The 20,480-nt window shown below is 38.9% G+C and overlaps 2 protein-coding genes across 4 annotated transcripts in view; one reads left to right on the top strand and one right to left on the bottom strand.

Annotated features, from left to right (window-relative positions):
- Nucleotides 1-2,970: 2,970 nt before the first annotated feature.
- The window catches only part of UGP2 (UDP-glucose pyrophosphorylase 2), a 64,245-nt gene continuing 46,735 nt past the window's right edge, over nucleotides 2,971-20,480 (top strand). The window contains exons 1-2 of one of the 3 annotated variants that reach the window (XM_060604632.2): nucleotides 2,971-3,085; nucleotides 19,841-19,968. In XM_060604632.2, the coding sequence (XP_060460615.1) occupies nucleotides 19,855-19,968 (114 nt within the window). In that variant the 5' untranslated portion in view covers nucleotides 2,971-3,085; nucleotides 19,841-19,854. Of the gene's footprint in view, nucleotides 3,086-3,663; nucleotides 4,046-4,411; nucleotides 4,435-19,840; nucleotides 19,969-20,480 lie in introns of those variants that run through there. The other 2 variants (XM_060604623.3, XM_060604619.2) reach the window with 2 other exon arrangements.
- Nucleotides 19,956-20,480, bottom strand: part of VPS54 (VPS54 subunit of GARP complex) — a 195,152-nt gene continuing 194,627 nt past the window's right edge. Inside the window, exon 26 of the mRNA XM_078444560.2 lies at nucleotides 19,956-20,043. Within this exon, the coding sequence (XP_078300686.1) occupies nucleotides 20,019-20,043 (25 nt within the window). The 3' untranslated portion in view covers nucleotides 19,956-20,018. The remainder of the gene's footprint in view (nucleotides 20,044-20,480) is intronic.

The raw sequence follows: 20,480 nt of genomic DNA, 5'->3' as shown, positions 1-20,480 counted from the left end.
TATTCATTTTTTAGACTACTCATTCATTAGTAGTTTGTCTCACAGATATTATTTGATATCTTTTTCTAGTTAACCCTGTTTGGTTACCTTTCAACTCAAGTGAAATGCCCTATTGTTAGATCTAGTCAGTAACTGGCAATTTCTGGCTAACAGTAGCCCCCTTTTTCCTTTTTTTATGTGGGTGGCCAAGAATTTAGATAGGTACAGATGGGAGCCAATATTGAATGTGGGCAACAGTCTAGTGTATAATTGCTGCCTGGTTTCTTGGCTAAACACTTTGGGCATGACACAGAAATTTTTATGTCTCTGACATGTTCTCCAAAACTGCTCTGCTTTATTGTATTGTGTTTAGGGGATAGATGTAGGATAGACAAGAAAAAAATAGAAGACCACACACATTGCTGATCTGTACACTTATTTCATACTTTAGCAATTTCTAAACCACCTCTTATTGGATAATGCTCATGTTGGGAGTTAGCAAAGCTTACTGTAAAGTCATCAAGACATTGCATTTGCTGCTATTTTTCTTATATTCTGGCCCAAGTTCACATTCTAGGTAGACAGACTAAAAACTAAAAATTCCTTACCTCTAAGTACAAATTAAATTTTTAAAATCTTATTTACTTGTGGCACTAAACTGGTCATTCAGTTTAGTGAATACTCAGTTACTGAGTACTTGCTACGTACCAGACATTTGCCAAGAACTAAATCTAAAAAGGCATCTAATTCTAACTTACCTCTGAATACACACTCTTCATCCTCCTTTAGGTCCCCCAAAGTTTCTGCAAAGGTTTAATCTGTAAATCTATCTATCCATGTTACAGATATCTAACGATAGATGTACCAACATCATGTACCTTGAAGGGAAGTTCACAGTAGTGTATCATGAGAAAAAGGATTAAATACATACATACACACACACACACACACACCACAGAAAGTGATTTTTCAGGTACTAAAATGTATAAATATACAGAGAGATAGGCAATTGCCTTCTAAGAAGACTTGAAACTGCTCCGTGGCCATGATCTTTCTCCCCATCCCCACGTGATCTGCCAAGTGAGGTTGTTTCTAGTGGCTCTGAAGAAGTGGGAGGCTCTTTTACAAAATGTTTGGGGGCTCAAAACTTAAACTTAAATCACTCTCTAAAGAAATTCCATTTTACAGGGCACTATTTGTAAATAATATATGGGAATATAGCTACTAGAGTACTACTTCTCTAAGAGTCAGACTTTGGGTGGTTGTGAACTTAACTGTTGAAGACAGGTAGTTACTTTTTGGAGATCTCTTGAGGCAGCAAATGTACAACATCCTTTGGTATGATGTCTGAATATTTACTTATTCATAAATCAAGATGTCACTCTTAGGTATTACCAAATGCTCTTGCTGCAATTAAAACTCATTTTCTCTTCCTTAACCTTCTGTAAAGGTAGAAAATAACTGATCATCTTTCTTACAATATATCTTGTATAATTAAAGACTCTTCATTGCCCTTTATCTTTTGCAGGCAAAGCAAACCTATGGGGCCCAAATGTTTTGGTGGCATCTTATTTTCGTGTTAACACTGATTGATTAATACTCTTATTTACTGCTGCTATAATTTCTCTACCTCACACAAAGAATGTGGAGATTCTGATTAAGATCCTGTCTCCAAATGCCATTATTAAAATGTAGACACCTGGGTTTTAGACACTTCTTTGGTTTTTATTTGGGGAAATTACTTTTATAGCTGAGAGGTCAATCTTTTTGGATTTCACATAATAAATATATCACCAAGGATTGTTGCTGTCTAGCGTGACAAATTAATCACTGGCCTTTTCTCTGTTACCTATCTAATAACATTTCCATACGAATATGTGGCACTAAAAAATTTTGTTTACAGGTGAATCATTAAAAAATTCTCACTTTACCTTGGTTGATTAGGGTTGTCCAAAGCCTCAAACTCTTCTAGAATTACTTGGTTTATTGCAGGCCTCTAAGAGAGTGCTGACAATTCATCTGTCCTGACATAGTTTGACTGAGTCACGAAGTGAAGTCTGAGATACACCCACTGAGTTTTACAGGTGTTGGCAATATCAGGTGTGATTTAGCGGGCGCTGGGCTGGCCCTCTCGCAGTTCACACGCCACTGCCAACGTTCTTGCAACATCCTCTTTCCTTGTGGACTTCAAGAATGGTAAAGGTATGCATCTCGAGAGGTAACAAGCCATTGCCATTTTGGTCATTAAAGTAAATGTCTATCACAGCATAACTCTCTACAGGAATAGGGACTGGCCGTGCTGGTTCTGGTGGCAGAGCCTTCACCTGGCACTTTTTTTCCACACCCTAAATCCCTCCTTCTGTTGGTGGACTCCACACTTCCCACTGCTTACTCCTGAACGCACCTTCACCCTCCCCAGACCAGATGTAGTGAGGAGAGTTTGTATCTACTGAGAAAGGCTCTCTCAGGTAGTAGCCGTGGAGCGTTCTGGCTCTATCCGCTGTTTAGCTATCTTCAATCCCTGGTAAACCGGAACACTTTTATGGACTGCAAAAATAACCACTCGTGCTTCAGGTTCTCGCCCTTGCTAAAGTATCCGTAGAAGCCGGGGAGTTTTACTGGTGAAACACCCCTTGCCCCGCCGCAGCAGGTGCTGCTTCTACAAGCGGATCCCAGGGTCCTGTTTGCGCCCACCTCCCGGAGGGGGGGGCGTCCCCTCAGCCTCAGACGCCCCGCCTCCTGCCACCTCCGCGCGTCTCATTGGCTAGGCCCTGCATCCGCCTCGGCTCCTGACTGGCGGTTGTTCCTGTCTGTCTGCGCGGCGGGGACATTTCCGCATTGAGGGGGGCTGCTCCAAATGGAGGGGGAGGGGAGGTGTTTGGGAGAAAGTGGGGGCTTGGGGTGTCAGAAGCCCGCAGCCTGGTGGGCGCAGGGGGTCAGCAGCTGGGCTGCAACCGCTGGCGAGGAGTTCAAGTTGTGCATGTGTGAGGGAAGAGGGGGAGAGAGAAGGGTGTCTCAGAGGTGACATTCTCTCAGCCTGCGAGCCTTCTTCCTGGGGCGCCATAAACGCCCCCAATTTCCCAGCTGCTAAAGGAAGAGGAGGAAGGTGGGTCTCGGTGGTGGTTTGGAGAGAGGCGGGGACGGGCTTCCCACGACCCTTTGGGCGGGTGTGCGTCCCTCAGGGAGATGTGTAGAGCTCCTCTGCCCCACCCGCTGTGTTGCCCCGGAGGCCGAATTTGGGGTTCGGGGCCCTCCCGCGTTCCAGTCCCTTGGGCTCGCGGCTGCCTGCGGATTCTCTCCTCGCGGAAGGCCCCTCAGTGTTTGCTGTGGGGGAGGGGCGATGTGGTCTTCGGCCCCTCCCGAGAAAAAGCCACGACATGGTTTCGCCTCGCTGCTGGAAGGGGGCGAGCTGGAGGCCCCAGCCCGCCGGCGGGCACGCGGAATTCTTACCGCCTCCTAGTCCCAGGGTGTTTATGGGCTGGTAAAAACGGTTGCGTTGCCCCTCTTTGCCGGCCTTGCCCGCCTCCCCGACCCCGCTGGGGCGCGGGCCGCTGTTGACCGGGGTTTCCTGGGGAACCGGCCGGAGGCTGGACGGCAGCGAGGGGGAGGGGATCGGGGGGTGCGGCCGGCCAGTGTTTGCTGTCGTCCAACCCGGGAGGGCGTGGGGACCCGGGGGGCGGTGAAATAGCCGTTGTAGATCCTCCTCTTTCATTGATGAAATTTAAGTTCGTGTGATTTTACCTTTTCCGGGAGTCTCTAGCTGGCCCTGGTTTGTGTCAGGAGCGCAGTGTAGACAGGAGTTCTAAGTAGACTCAGTCTCACTAAGTTTCTTCTCTTTGGAAGTGGGGGAGGTTTTCCTGTTTTGTTTTCTTTTTTTTTTTAAGGCAGTTTTAATAGCTTTGAATACTCTCTTAAGTGGCTAAACATAGGAAGGAGAGAAAGAACACGTCGGTTGTTAAAGCAGGGGAGGAAGAGATATCTGCCCTATAGCGTAACTCCTCTAGAAATTAATATATACACATCACAGTATTTTAATAAATCCCTAAAATGTCGAGATATGTACAAGGTAAGACACTTTTCTTTTTGTCTCCCGGGTTGCTTCAGCCGAATTTGGGTCCTGGCAGGCGGGAGGTTGGTGGGTGGTTTGGAAGTGTAAATGTTCATTTGAGATACTGTTTGCAAAAGCCTTTTCCTTAAATTGACATTTGAGCTGCATTGAGCTGCTGGGTTGGCATTTCGGATACGTATAATTTATATCCCTGTGCTCTGCTGGGTTTAGTTCTGCCTCCCTGAAATAGGTTAGTAGCACTCTGGCTCGCCAGGTTAGTGGCTGTTAACTGATGATAAAACAGGATTTTGGTTGCTGATTAACCCTGTTCTCTTTTCCTGGTGGAAGTCAAGGTAAAGATGTGTGCGCGGAAGGGAAGGGGAACCGTGAGGACCGAGGGAACGGAGGTGGGTTTTGCCAGGACTGTTGGGGAAGCTTTAGTGTTCTCTGCTTCTACTCCGTTTTGTGTGTACGTGGTTGGAGTCTCAGATTCAGTTATTGCGAAACCGGGAGTAGCTCATAGAAGCTGGAGGTCATTTCAGCAGGAGAAATGACTTTGCTGCATTGCTGTTTATTTTTTCCTTCTTTGAAATTTGGAAAGATTGTTAAGGTTTCCTTGAAATTTGAAAATTGCCCTTTAAATTCTCCATGCGTATTTTAAAAGGGTTAGTGAATGCCTCTGAACTAAGTGTTAACATTGCTTGTATGTTTGAATGTGTGTGTGTTTGTGTGTAGTTTGTACACGTTGAAATTGGTGATACCTTAAACCTGTCGCTAGTTTTTAGCATAGGATTTGCATTCTGGTATGCAAGTAAATTCTTTTCTTGCATACCCCAGAGTTTAAAAGCTTCAGCTGTCTTCTGAACACACAGGTAGTGAAAGTTCACAACCACTTAATGTGACTCCCAGTGGATGAGCTTTAAAAAACAAATTGTCAGTTACGGCCATTATTTGACCCTGGGAATAAAAATGCCCTAGTAACTTTTATATCATTTTATTAACTCTTCTTTGAGTTTTGTATAATAGATTAAGAGTATTTGCCTTATTTATGGAAACAGATGAGACAGTTATGCTTGCCTTTAGCACTAAGCTCAGAAATGTCACTTGTTATTAGACTTTCAAATTTATGTATGTGGTGAGAGAGGCAGTTTATATTCTGATTGAATAAATGTCTTAGTCAAGAATGCAAAAGCAGAGGTAACTTAATTTGCTGGTTTTGTAACAGCAACAGCAAAATTACCAGAAAGCTGCTTTTTGCAAGAGTATGCTAGGAAAAAGTGGACAAGTCACTTTTCTTTAAACGTTAAGAATATTACACTTCAGGTATTCCTAGTAGTTATGCTTAGAGTAGCTTGCTGGGATGGTGTGTGTTGACTGATTTCAAAGCCTTTGCTATTCATGGCTAACTATCTTCAGGAAACCCAAAATCAAGTGGCAATACCTAATTGTTGCTATGTATATTCCTTTCCCTTGTCATCTGCTTTTTATCTTGGAATACTTTTAGATTTATGGAAAGTAACACATTTGTCAAAACTAAGGAATTACCATTGGTACATCAGTGTTAACTGAAGAGTCAGGCTACTGTTCCATGATTCAACCCAACATTGCATTTAGTTGCCATCCACTTTTGGTTTAAATGGTAGTTTTCCTTTTAAATTAGCAGTTTGGCACCAAAAAATGATACCTCTCCCCCCCCCCCCCCAAATTTAACATGATTGTGTTCCGTTCATTATTGTTTAAATTTTGTACTTTAAGTATAAACACTCTGTGTTTAATTAACTTTGCTACTGTTACAAATGATAAACCTAATTGGCTATTAACTCAGCTGTCTCCACAGATAAGTTTTCAAGTGTAAGGACTGGGATTTTTGTCTTTGAATTTTTTTGTACCAGATCAAATTGATCTTTGCTATATCACTTATTGATATTTCCACTCATTGACACTTAGCTTGTGCCATAGGAGAGAGATAGAACAATTATTGGGCTCCTAACTGTTTTCACCTGTTGTCTCATTTAAGCTTCACAAGAGCTCCTAAGAGGTGGATTTTAATTAGGACCTTACAGCTGAGGAAATTTAAGGAGCCTGTCCAAAGTTCACAACTAGTAAGCATTCAAATTACTATATAAACGTTTCTAAAACCCTTGTCATTTCCAGTACTTTTTGTTGCCTCTTACATTAAAAACCTACCTAGATGGCTTGTTTCTCTAACTAGACTGTCAGTTCCCTGTGGGCAAAGATAATATATCCCTATGGGAAATAGTGTCTTGAAGTGATGGATGCTCTAAAAGAATTTGTCATGGATGACAAATGAGAAACTCAGCATTTTCCATGTACTTTTTAGTAGGATAGTTTACATTTTTTATTTTCAGTTACAGTTTTTTTTTTTTTAATAACACCACTTAGATTACATAAATGTTGTGAAAGATAGAAGGGTTTAGATTTAGGTTTGAATTCTCCTGACAGGTGATCTTAGATACATAACTTTTCTGAGGCTCAGTTTCTACTTACATAAACATTGGGTATTAATACTTTGCCACAGGGTTATTGAGAACCCGAAATGAGATGAATTATATGAAGGTCCTAGTCATAAAATAGATGGCCAGTGAGTTTTGCTTTTCTTTCTTGAAATGATGGTGTCCATTCAGATAGCATTGCCACTATAAATAGAGCCTTATGTCATCAACAGCAATGAACAGAGACAAAGCAGGTATCACTGTTCTTTATTTTCCTATTCTAAGTTTGGTGTTTAGGTCCCCAGGACTTGGGAGTTGATCTATTTAAAAAAAAAAAAAAAAAAAAAAAAGTGCAGGAGTGGGAGAGGAGAAGTTTGAATTGTGATATGAATACATAGTTGATGACAGTTTTTGTTTCAGTAGAGTCAACAAAAATATTTTGAGCGTTTACATGTGTATCCCTTATAGTGGGCACTTGAAATTCAGAACATCTAGGTATTATAACTGCGTGTTGTGTACACGGGTTTTTGAATGCCTGGTCAGGACTTGGGGTTTCTATACTTGGCTTGAATTTCTTCTCCCAGATCTAGGCAACGTGCTTTGCAGGAAGGCTGGGCATCTCCATTCTCAAGCACTTTGACCTGTCATTAGGTAGAAATGTTCAGTTAATGAAAATGCTTAGGCAAGAGTATTCTCAGTATACACTCCTTGGCTGAAAGAAGGTTCAACTTTATTTGGCCATCTCTCAAGTCTGTGTTCCTCTGGCACTTAAGTATCTTTCTTATAGGAAGACTCTCCTTTCCTGAAGATAGCCCTAATTCCCTAGCTGTTGTGTTCTGCCCTCAGGTCACCTTCTGCCTGCCCGAAAATTACTTCCCATTTGCTGGTTTTCTCCACCCCAGGGGTTGTTGCAGGGCCCCCAGTTACTCTAAATAAATGTGAGTACTAGCGGAGTTGAGAAGGGACTCTGCATAATAGTCGGAGGTGCTAGGGGTCCTCAGCAGCTGTGACTTTTTGCCAGGTTTGTCAGTAAGTGTCATTTGGGATTAAGCTTTTTTAAAAGTTCTAAGAGTTATAGGATAATCTCTCTACATGATTTGGAATTTATAAATGGTTCAAGAACTATTGTTATCTAGCCTGCTAAGGACATGTTATGTGCTTATACTGTAATATTAAAGGAACTTTTTTGAACTGTTTTTAATAGGCCATTATCTAAATTATGTAAAAATGGCCTTTAATATTCATAAATTGAGGTGCTTTCTTATATTTCAGGGGAAGCCATTTGAGTATCTGTGTGTCACTTAAAAAACATTTGAGGCCTATCGACTTTCCCATTTGTTGGAATTCTCTCTTTATGACTTTATTTTTATGATTCCTGCTTGGTAGATGGCAGCTAGCCAGGGAGGATTAGCTGAGCTAATTTTAACCGGAGGGGTCTCAGATGAATATACGGATGAGATGCAGTGTGGGGCCTGGTTGTGGAGGTTGGGCCTTGGCCTGTTTCTTCTCAAATCCTCAAACTAAATTTAGCTTATTGCTGATTATTTAGAGGACTAGGATGTTTTTAGCCCAAGGGGATTGTGACATGGATTTGAGGCAGTAGTAGAGGGGACAAAGTAGTGACTAAAGACCACTCCTCATTTTTTAAAGATGCGGCTTAGGATTCATTATGTTGCTAGAAAGAGAGGGGACTTAGTTACATTCAGAATCACAGTTCTAAGTGGAAAATTAAAAGAAACTCAGAATAAAGAGTTGAGCTGACGAAAACTTTGTTTTCCACCACGGACTTTGTAATCTCTGTGGTTAAATTCCCTTTGTTATTGATAACTAGGTCTTTCTTCCAGTAAGATGGATGGTTTTAATTTGTGAAAGCCTACTGAAAAAAGAAATTGATAGGGAACGTTAGAGAAATAAGAAATATTAACTGGTACACTTCTCAGAAGTGCCATCTTAATATTCTGAAGATAAATTGAAAAATAACTTTAAAAGGAAATTACTCTAAAATGTTAATTTTGGATAGTAGGTGTTTTCTTGTAATATTGCTTCATAGAGACCCTTCTGTGTGTGTGATTTTTTTTTTTCGTAGAAAGTTGTAATTTTATGAATTGTAGTAACTTTAAAATAATGGGAGACTTAATACTAGGATACTTAATAACATTAGTTGGCCCAATAATGAAAATGTTCCTGATAAAAGAAATAATATACTGTAGTTTTTTATTTTCCACCAAATTGTATTTGGAACTTTTATGCCTAAGTGCAGGTATTAGGAGTTCTCAGAAAGTCAGATATATCCATTTTTAAAAAGTTAATATAAACAAATATTTCAAAGTTACACTGTGGATTATATATAAAAAAACAAGTAATTAAGAGTTAACTGTACTAACTTTCCATAATGTGATTTTTCTTGATATCCAGAATTTATGCCAGTGGAGAAAATCCCAGAATTATTAGAATAAAATTTAGGGGCGGAGAGCCTCTGAGGGTTTGGGATTTAGTGAATGAGGAAGTATTATGATTCACTTACCACCATTTTGATTGCTTGGAATCTCTTTAGAAGCTTGACTTTTTCTAAAGACTGGTGTCCTTTTGACACAGCCTATATTTTCTAAACTATCAAATTTTGAACTTGGTGTAAATAGTGTTTGAATTGTGGACATCTTCATCTTGGGTGATTTGATGGATTGTTACAGGCACAATGACAATTAATTAAAACCATGTGTCTTAGATCTCTAAAATTCTTCTACCAGGCATGCATCTTTCTATGAATAACTTACTGAATTCTTTCAAAGTTGGCTTGCTGAGCTATCAAAAGAAAATTAAGCTATGTGTTTAATTGGGCTTTAAGTGGGGGAAAGGGGATAATACTCCATTTGAAAGCTATTTCCCAGTTTTCTGTTGGTGATGCAGGCATCCCCTTTAGTTTGTTGCAAAGTAATTGTTTAAGCCTCAGTTTTTTTCTCTGCCAACAGTCCCATTGTTTATTTCTCTCAGTCATTGCCAAATGAAATTGATTGTGCCCCAAATCATTTTGACAATTAAGGGTTGTTTTTGAGAACTGTGGAGAAATTGGCTATGTTGTCTAAGTTAACTTACATGAACAAAAAAATATTTCGTTTTCCAAAATATTTCTAGATATTAATTTTTCCTGTGTAAATCAAGAGAGTTCCCTGTTTTTCTGTGATTTCACTTGTATCTTTTAAAAAATATTCACTGTATTCTTGTACATAAAATAGTCACATTATGCTTAGTCCACTTTGGAATTATTAGTCACCAAAGTAAAAAATACTGTTCTAGGGGATATTTCCTTTAATAGTAGCTCCATTGCTCCTTGGCCACAAAAGCCTGCAGACAAGGTGTTTTGAGTTTGCTTTCCTCTAGTTGCTGTCCTGGCAAAGCATGATGTGATGTTTCATTTATGTTTAAACCCTTCCTAGAATTTTAAAACTTCAAAGAGTGCAGGAAAATGGAATAACACAGTCCTATGCACTGTCTTAGATTCACTTATGCCAATGATAAAATGCTTGGCCTCGTAATAAAATATTTAGAGAGTGCATAAAAAACTTCGATTTTTCATTCCCCAGAAAACAAACAGTATAGAGGGAAAAGGTGAAGAGCATAAAAGGATGCTTATTCTGTTATATAATTTTAACCCCCCCAATAACCTCACGTTATAGACATAGTTGGATTTTTGCATGTTTTAATTCAGGCTTCCACCTGGAGATGACAAACCAAGTAAATGCACTGTAACCAAGAAAGGGAAGACCTTCCTCCAGGAAGGAGAAGCAGGGCTCCAGGGTTTGAATTCCAGCTTGGCAGTGCTACTGTGTCCTTAGGCAATTCAGCATCTCTGAGGCCCTGTTTCATCTCAAAGATAAGGGAATAGGACTCACTGACCTTAAAGCTTTAACAAGCTTAGAAGTTTTAACTAAATACACATCTATCAAATTACAGGACCAGCCTGCCAAATCATTTTTTGTGCTTGATGATGAGGATTAATGATGAGGATTTGATGTTGTATTTCTTTTTCCTCCACTCAGCAAATTAGTGTTCTAGGCCCCTTGACATGGCCTTCTTATATCTGTTCAACTTAATGCAAGGTGATATTATTTAACTAGTTGACACATCTCTTCTGAAAGTTCTGTTTTTTGGAAATGATATTTTATTTTTTTCCCTTAAGATTTTAAGAGCTACTCTTGTATGAGAGCAGAGTTAATGTCAATTATTAATGAGAAATCTGGTTTATGTGTAAATTCTAATAGTTACAAATAATTTTTTAAGTAAGCAGTGCATGATTAGCAAAAATTTTGATTAGCAAGTAGGTCTGCATATTCAGTGCTAGAACAGTTCTCAGAAGACTGGTACCTTTTATTTTATATCAAAAAAGCATTTATTAAGCATCATATGTATATAGAACTGGGTCATTTAAAAATCTATGTAAATGTAAATAGTCCTATAGTTTGCAATCTGAAATAACATTGAATTTAATACTAAAAGATCATGCAAAATCAACTGATTGAGTTTTCTTATGATTGAATGACATGGGTTATATTTTTCCTACATTAAGCTAAATCTAAATATATAAATTGCCCAATTTTATTTAATCTCTAAAGTTAGTGAAGGGGAGCCTAGGTGGCTCAGTCACTTAAGTGTTGGACTCTTGATTTCGCCCCAGGTCATGACCTCATGATTTGTGGGATCGAGCCCTGCCTTGGGCTCTGAACTAACAGCAGGGAATACAGCCTGAACAAAATAGACATGGTACATTCTTACAGAGATTATAACCGGTTGGGTAAGGGAGACATTGAATAAATTTTAAAAAGCACGATGGTATAAAGGAGAGGTAGAAGAATCTACCATGTGAGCATGTAGTGGGTAGCCATGCTTAGTTTAGAAAGATTTCTAGGAGGAGATTACATTTAAACTGAACTCTGACAAGTGGTATATATTAGTGGTTGCTCAGGTTCACTAATATGAGAATATGAGTTTTGATCTCTATTTCCACATTGTCAGGTGCCTGCGCTGTGTCAGGTGCTGAGTCAGGTGTTGGGAAAAAAATGTTTTTAATAACATAATATGGCTAGTGCCCTTAAAGTGTTGCAGACAGGCATCTAAGCAAAGAATTAAAATTTAAGGAGTGTTTGATATAATACAGAGGTAGGAGTGATTAAAACCTCCACATTAAAGGAGTTATTGAAAGGAAGGCCTTTTTGAATATTCAGAAGCTACCACCAAGAACACAGAATGCCACCCCCAAAATAGCAGAAGCTACTCAATTGCAGAGTTTAAACCTTTGGGGGGGGCGGGGTTAAGTATCAGGGAGGTTTCCTGGAGGTTATGATTTTTATGATTTGGGAATTCATGCTGAGCCACTAATTTCTAATTTTTTCTTCCTCATTTTTGCCTACCTTCCTCTAAATATGTTGAATGACACTTGAGATGTATGTTTTGGAACAATCTTATAATAATTAGTTTGCTGTTAATTTCATGGAGCAGAAAATACCAACTTTTGTCTTAAAAAAATGAGGGACTTCTATCACATGAATTCTGAAGTAGCATGTTCCAGAGTTGGCTAATTGAGTATAGAGACTGCATCAATCTTTCCTTCCTTCTCTGCTTGCTTGCTTTTTTTAATATTTTAAGTTTTTTATTTTATTTTCTTTAAGAGAGACAGGGACAGTGCAAATGGGGCAGGGGCAGAGAGAGGGAGAGGGAGAATCCCAATCAGGCTTTGTGCCACGAGCGCAGATCCTGATACAGGCTGAAATCCATGAAACTGTGAGATCATGACCTGATCTGAAACCGAGAGTCGGACAGTTAGCCGACTCAGCCCCCCAGGCTCCCCTCTCCTCTGCTTTCTTAAGCCTATCTTTCTCATTCTTGGGTCAGCTTCCCTTAAGGTCACTAAATGGCAGAAGAAACAGGAGGTAAGTGGTGGACACATGTACAGGGGAGGAAAAGGTTCTATTTCTTTCCATGTGTCTCTTTTTTCAGTGAAGAGCACCTTTCTCTTAAGTCTTTTGGCAAACTATACCCTATGGCTCACTGGTCAGAATCATATTATGTTTCATGCTTAAACCAATCTCTGGGAAGGCTTTAGACCAGTCTGGGCCCCGTGCTGTCTCTGAAGCATCTGGCCTTGGGGCAGACAATAGGTGACAGAACAGCATGGGTGTGGAGAGAAGAATGATGTGTATGGCTGCTATAAATGTATTAAGAAAAATGGAGTATAATCTATATCAGAGCTACTCAAAGCAATACAGGTAGCATTCACTTATTAGAAATGCATATTCTTCCTACACCATACCTACTCCCAGAGTCAGGATCCCAGGAGCTTGCCCAGGAATCTGTTTTAACAAGCCCTTCAGGTAATTTGTGTACACATTAAAGTTTTAGAAGCTCTATTGAGATATCACAAATGAATTAAGAAATTGCAACCTTTAGATGTTCTGCTCTAGCACTTTCATTAGCGTTGTCTACTCAAAAAGTTACTTCAGCTTGGCTATTAAAACATGTCTGGCTAAGGAATTTGTATTTATTTCCCATCAAATGCAAATCCCATCAATGAAGAAGAGAAGTGATATGATTGGGGTTGCAGCTTAGGGAGACCAATCCATTCTGCCTGGTACCACCAGATTAAAGTGACAAATGGGCAGACTGGTTTGAAAACTGTTGTTGTCATGACCAGGAGATTGAAAATGAGAGGAAAATTAAGGTAGCAGCAGTGGGAATGGAAAGCGATGAAGGAGAATTGTGGCAACTGAAGTGTATAGTATCGGATTGGATGTAATGTGAGGGGAAAGGAGGGAAGAGCCTTCTGTGAGTGAGGTTTCTAGGTCATCTAGGACTGAGTGGGACAATGTTCATATATTGGGGGGCAGGGAGGTGAGTTTAGTTTAGACAATTTGGACGTGTTCAGTGTGAGGTATCCAGCCCTGGTATCCAGGTGGGAAAGGTCTAGAAGGCTGTAGGGAAGGTGAGTCTGGAGCTCAGGAAAAAAGATGAGGATACGAGGCATATATTTGGGAGTTATCAATAAGGATACTGGGATACTGGTAAGGGTACTATTGAAGGGAAAAAGTGGTCTGGGGACAGAATCTTAAGGAAACCCAGGGAGTAGGAGAAGAAAGAGCCAGTTAGGGAAACTGAGGCCTGGTCACAGAGGTGGAAAAGATACAGAGTAATATTGAGTAATGGAATTCAAACAAGAAAAGATTTTCTAGGAGGAATACTCACAAATAACTGAGTTTAAGGACTGCAATGAGAGCCCAAAAGAGGATGATTAGCTTTAATTGGTCATAAATCTAGTCAATATATGTCTTTAGTTTCATCCATGGTTATATTTACAGTTGCCAATACATTCTTGGGAGTTCTATACTGACAGTAGCCCCCATTATCCACCGTTTCACTCACATGCAGTCAACTGAGGTCTAGAAGCAGATGTTCCTCCTCCTGACATATTGTCAGAAGGTCAATACTGCCATACCCCAGAGATACTTCAGGTTTGGTTCTAGACCACAGTATTAAGCAAATATTGCAATAAAGGGAGTCAAATGAGTATTTTTTTGTTTGTTTCCTAGCACATTTAGAAGTTATATTTATACTATAATATAAGCTATTAAGCATGTAATAGCATTATGTCTAAGTGTATGTACCTTAATTAAAAATTTTTTATTGCTAAAAAATGCTAATCATCATCTAAGCTTTCAGCGAGTCATAATCACTGGTCACAGATAACCATAACAAATATAACAATAATGAAAAAATTTGAAATATTGCAAGATTACCAAAATGTGACACAGAGACACAAAGTGAGTAAATGCTGTTGTAAAAATGGTGTTGATATACTTGCTCAATTCAGGGTTACCACAGACCTTCAGCTTTGGGGGGAAAGAAGAACAAAAATGAATGCAATATCTGCAAAGTGCAAGAAGAGCAAAGTGCAATAAAACGAGACATGCCTGCCGTAGCCTAATACTATATCACAGTGCCTACATCATTCACCTCGCTTCATCTCATCATTTAGGCATTTTATTTTCTCACAGCATCACAAGAAGGCTGAGTACATTACAATATTTTGAGACCGCATTCTCATAACTATTATACTATAGTTATCTTTTTATTGTTAATCTCCTATTGTGCCTAATTTGTAAATTAAACTTTATCATAGCTATGTATGTATAAGAAAAAACATAGTAAATATAGAGTTTGGTATTATCTGTGGTTTAGGTCATCCACTGGGAGTCTTGGAACACAGCCCCCATAGATGAGGGGGAACTACTATACGTGGATTGCAAGCCATTTCCAGGTTAAAGATTAAGTGAGCTCTCTAATTCTCTGACTTTGGGTTCCTCTCAATATGAGTTTCCAAGGAAGGTTGGGACTGATAGAGCTAATGAGTAGTGGGTGGGAGGTGGCCTGGGGAGAGCTCCTAACCTCTTTGTTGCTCTTGGTATTCTTTCTATACCCTTTCCGTGGCCTGTGCATTGTGAAGCTGGCTTTCTCCTTTAGAACGTGAAGTTGTTTTGTTTGTGCCAGTATCAGGATGTCAGGGAAGGGTATTATGTATACCTCTTAGTTGATGAAATGGATGAAATGAAATACCTGAATTAAATGAAAATAAATGTTAGATTGAATGTCTCCTACCTCTTGATTCTATTGCTTTCCTCTTCCCCCACTCCCTTTTTTTTTTTTTTTTTTTTTGCTCCAGTTGGATAGGGGAAAGTCCATGATGTTGAAATTTTAATTCTTGTGAACAAGGAAGAATTAGGAAATTGAGGTGGCAGGAAAACTTCTTAAAAAAAAATAGTTACTGCCTGTTATATCCCAAATTGACTAAATTATAATTAAATCAACCAGGACCATTCTAGTAAGCCCATGTGGAGACGAGTTTCCTGTCAGTTCCACTGGGTATAAGAAGACATTCTGATAGAAATGCTTTTGGAGGAGAGTACTTATGAATTTTGTGCCAGGGATTAAAGAGAGTCAGAGTAGGAGGAAAAAATGAGCAGGATGTTCTGCCTCATTGTGGTGGGATGGGGCTTTGCTTCTGACCTCCACCATTAGCTGGTTCTGTAACTTTGGATAACTCATTTAACTATTTCAGCCGCAGTTTCCTCATCTGTAAAATGTTGAGGGTAGATTAAATTCTCCCTCTCCTCTCTAAAAATGTTTTGAGTTATCACCATCGTAATGAAATGTTTGGTTCCTAATCCACTCTCTAACGTTGAGGATGATCCATTTTCTATTGCTAGAAAGTAAGGAGGGATAAAACATTTGGGAGGTTAGAAATCTTGCATTATTCAGAGGATTCTTTAATTGACTTTCAATTAGAAATACAACTATCATTGCTGGAAGTGTAACCTGAGAAGTCCAAGAAAGCTTTTAAGGTCTGTACTTCTTTTCCTACCCCAAATTCCAGACCTTTCTTAAAAAATTCAGGATAGATAAGGAAGTCACTGCAAAGAGAAATGGTTTCTAGCTATGTGTCTCCCGATCTGTGTCATGTCTTTAAGGTAGATACTCTTCTTGATTAAGCATGTGTCCTTATTCTTGCATATTCTTTAATCCTTAAAAGTCCTTCTTTATTCTTTTTTTATTTTTTTAAATGTATTTATTTATTTTAATGTTTGTTTATTTTTGAGAGAGAGAGACAGAGTGCAAGAAGGGGAGGGGCAGAGAGAGAGGGAGACACAGAATCTGAAGCAGCTCCAGGTTCTGAGCTGTCAGCACAGAGCCTGACACGGGGCTTGAACCCACGAACCACGAGATCACGACCTGAGCCGAAGTCAGACGCTTACCCGACTGAACCACCCAGGCGCCCCTATTATTATTTTTTAATTTACATCCAAATTAGCATATAGTGCAACAGTGATTTCAGGAGTAGATTCCTTAGTGCCCCTTACCATTTAGCCCTTCCCCCCTCCCACCACCCCTCCGGTAACCCTCAGTTTGTTCTCCCTATTTATGAGTCTCTTCTGTTTTGTCCCCATCCCTGTTTTTATATTATTTTTGTTTCCCTTCCCTTATGTTCATCTGTTTTGTCTCTTAAAGTCCTCATATGAGTGCAGTCATATGATTTTTGTCTTTCTGTGACTAATTTCACTTAGCATCGTACCCTCCAGTTCTATCCACGTAGTTGCAAATGGCAAGATTTCATTCTTTTTGATTGCCGAGTAATACTCCATTGTATATATACCACATCTTCTTTATCCATTCATCCATCGATGGACATTTGGGCTCTTTCCATACTTTGGCTATTGTTGATAGTGCTGCTATAAACATGGGGGTGCACGTGTCCCTTTGAAATAGCACACCTGTATCCTGTGGGTAAATGCCTAGTAGTGCAATTAGTGGGTCATAGGGTAGTTCTATTTTTAGTTTTTTGAGGAACCTCCATACTGTTTTCCAGAGTGGCTGCACCAGCTTGCATTCCCAAGTCCTTCTTTATTCTTTAGTCACTAAAAAACAAAACTTCATTGGTAGCACTGCCCAGAGGATGGTGTTGGAAACGCAGTGGAACAGGGTGGAAGAGGTGATAGCCTCCTTAGAATATTCTTTTGTTGTGTAAGCTGTTCATATCTGTAGAGTGACTGGAGGGAATACAAATTGTTCTTTGTGTTTGGTGCTATATCAAAGAAATGGAAGAATAGGGAGGAATAACTCTTACAGACATTTGTTACAATTTGAGTTTGAATCTGGGTTTTTTTTGAATCCATATCTTAAGTTTGGACCTGCTGCACCTGGCAAAGATCACATGTACTATTAAATGTCTTTCAGCCAACCTTTCTTACCTTGGCTTCATAGGGAGGATAGTGACATGGGTTCTGTGTGTTTTGGCCTTAAATCATGTAGATTGATAGGCTGTTGTTCTGTAGAGGGAGTCTCCAAAGTTTGGTGGGGTTTTTTGTTTGGTGTTTTGTTTGGTTTTCCTGTTCTCATGTAGACAAATCTCAAACAGCTATTAATAATTATTTTTGAACTTTACGGTTACACTTATAATTATCTCATTTTGGCATTTGCCTAGAATATAGGTTAAATGTTTCCATCACTAATTTTTTAGGAATGTGACTGAATACTGGCTTTCAGGATATAACTTCAGCAACAAAGCAGCAAGTCTGTTGTTAGCTGCCTTTGAGTCCAACAAAAAAACCCTTATTTTAAAAATCCTTATAAATTTCTTGATCTATTTTAATCCATCAGTGACACAGAATCAAAGAATTCATGTGTTCCTTAATTTAGAGGTTTTATGCTTATGTTTAGTAGAATTTTCTTGCAAATTATTTCTTAAACATTAACATGGGAGTTGGCTTAAAGATTGTGGGAGAGATATCCCAGGTATGCTGGTTCTGTAACCTTGGATAACTCATTTAACTGCTGGGGCAGCAGGGTTGGGGGATACTTAACCTGTGATAAATTTTAAATTGCAATTAAGTCAACCAAGAGGTGAATGTGTATAGTTGACGTCACACTAACTCTAGTTTAAAATGTTCTACAGGAGTTTTTTAGTTACCTATCATAGTTATGTAAACCTACTCATCCATTGTTAGGAGCTGTGAACAGATGATAATCAAGTTGCTACTTACTAGTGGAAACATACATTTAGGTTGTTTATGAAACACACATGTGTGTTTCTTAGCTCACAAAGAAGTTATTTATGAACCACTATTTGGGTCACTTTAAAGTTTTACTGGAGTCCATAAACTTAGTTGTGTTGTGGTTTATGCCTAGGAAAAGAGCATAGTTAGGAGTGTCGGGGTGGCTCGGTTGGTTAAGCGTCTGACTTCTTGATTTTGACTCAGGTCATGATCTTGCAGTTCATGGGCGTCGGGGGCTCTGCACTGACAGCAGGGAGCCTGCTTGGGATTCTCTGTCTCCCTCTCTCACTGCCCCTCCCCTGCTCATTCTCTCTCTCTCTCTCTCTCAAAAAAAAAAAAAAAAAAACCCACAGTTAGAAAACAGCTATTTTAGGATTAGATTGTGTGTTCTCACCTAATTTCCTTGTTTTTCCCCTCCCTTGGATTTTAATATTACAGGAAATGTATTTTAAAAAGTTTTTGAAGAGCAATGTTAAATATCTCATTTGTTAACATTTGTAGGTATTTAGGAGGAGAAGCTGTCTACATTAAATAAATTGCTTCAGGAGTTACATAATTTACTAATTTCTGCTCTCACAAGTATCTTATTGGTTATGTTGGCTTTAATTCTGTGTGAATAAATGTTTTCTTCTGCCCAGATAACAAATAAAAGAATTTATGGTATGTGTGAGTATTTTTAGTTTCACTGAAATGATTCTGGTAAATTAATCACCATTTGTAGAACTAGTTATCAAACAAAATGTTTGAACATAAGCTTCAAAACTACATTTATAAAATAAGTTTGAGTTACATATTGAAGAGAAAAGGTGATACGAACAGTAGTCTGACTGTTCCTTATTTCATAAGTAAAAGACAAGATAATTAGATAGCTGAGCATGTAAAACAACTTGTGTTGGCATATTTCTCCCAAGGTGCTTAGGCTTGGGATGTTTTCTTGTTGCATATTTTTCTGTTTTTACTTGTTTACATCCATCAGGCATTTCTGTTACCTTTAGTGAGTCACCTGTAGTGAGATCCGTCTGTGGCCAGAGATGGCCATCTATGCCAAAAGCCCTGATAGTATTGTCTGACACAGATAAGCACTGAAGAGTCTAGGCTAAAACTGAGGGCAATAAGTGGGCAGGGAGCTCTGTGTTCTCCTTTTAAGTGAAAATTTTGATGCCAGACACATAGAGGCACCTGGGAATTGCCAGTATCTCTCAACGGGTTTTTCTTTAATAAGGAATGTGAAAACTGGAGGGCTTCACTTCTAAAATGGAAAGAATTCCTTAATTTTTTTCAGCTGGACTGGAAGGGAACCTTTTTTTTTTTTTTTTTTTTTGCTTCTGTGAAATTGCTAAGCCCTTTCGGTTCTTTTATCTGGCAGCAGTTCCATAAGAGCATGTACCATAAAACATACCTTTATTAACATTATTCCACCTCTCATTTTTCTCCAGCTTTGATGGCTAAGAGGGAAACATTAGTAGAGATAGAACTAAATGCCCAAATGAAGATTAATCCTTTTATTCCCACCTGCCCCATCTTCCCAAAAGCATTTATTAGTGTCTCAGATATACTAGTAATGCAGGTAGATGTAACAAATTTGAGGCCATGTGATTATATAGCTCTAATTAGTTGACACTACTGATATCCTTCGAGAGGATAATGGGACTAAAGGAGTGAACCCTTTTCATGTTCTGATAAACTAAAAATAAATCAGTTATAGCTTACCAGCTATTTGAATGGCTGTCTGATTTTTTTTCTGTTGGCGATTTTATATTTTTAAGATCTTAGCAAAGCCATGTCTCAGGATGGTGCTTCTCAGTTCCAAGAAGTCATTCGACAAGAGCTAGAATTATCTGTGAAGAAGGAACTAGAAAAAATACTTACCACAGCGCCATCACATGAGTTTGAGGTAAGGACTCTGCAGTGTTTCTTGCTTCCATCCATCTACATGCTGAGTTGTTATTGCTGCTGTTGATCATCCAGCCTGAAATAAGCACAAAATATAATAGCATTAAAAAAAGTAGGATTGCTTAACAATTAAGGATTTTCAACATTTTCCCATTGTTAAACCATTGTCTTTTTTTTTTAATTCTAGGAAGTTTCTAAAGTCTAAAGAATCAGAACAAAAAATTATTTTTTTTGTGTTCTAGTATCGTTGGGTAAAAAAATGGGTAACAGTACTCAGTTAGAATTATCAACCATACAACCTGCATGCCTTTTTCCAGAGAGCCAGTTCTAATAGAACCATGCTACTTTGTCAGCTGTGTAGAGATTTCCCAGTGTAGACAGGTATTTTTACTTTTCTGTTTATAAATCAATAGATCATCCTTTTCATTTTCAAATTTCAGTTCATACTTAATGTTTTGAGGTTAACTGTGTTTTGTTCCTTTTTCTTTCAGTGAAAGTGAATTTTCACTTAAA

This window comes from Panthera onca, chromosome A3 (genome assembly GCF_046562875.1).
Source record: "Panthera onca isolate mPanOnc1 chromosome A3, mPanOnc1 haplotype 2, whole genome shotgun sequence".
NCBI lineage: Eukaryota > Metazoa > Chordata > Mammalia > Carnivora > Felidae > Panthera > Panthera onca.
The sequence above is the reverse complement of the archived record's forward strand: the minus strand, read 5'-3'. Positions and strand labels throughout refer to the sequence as shown.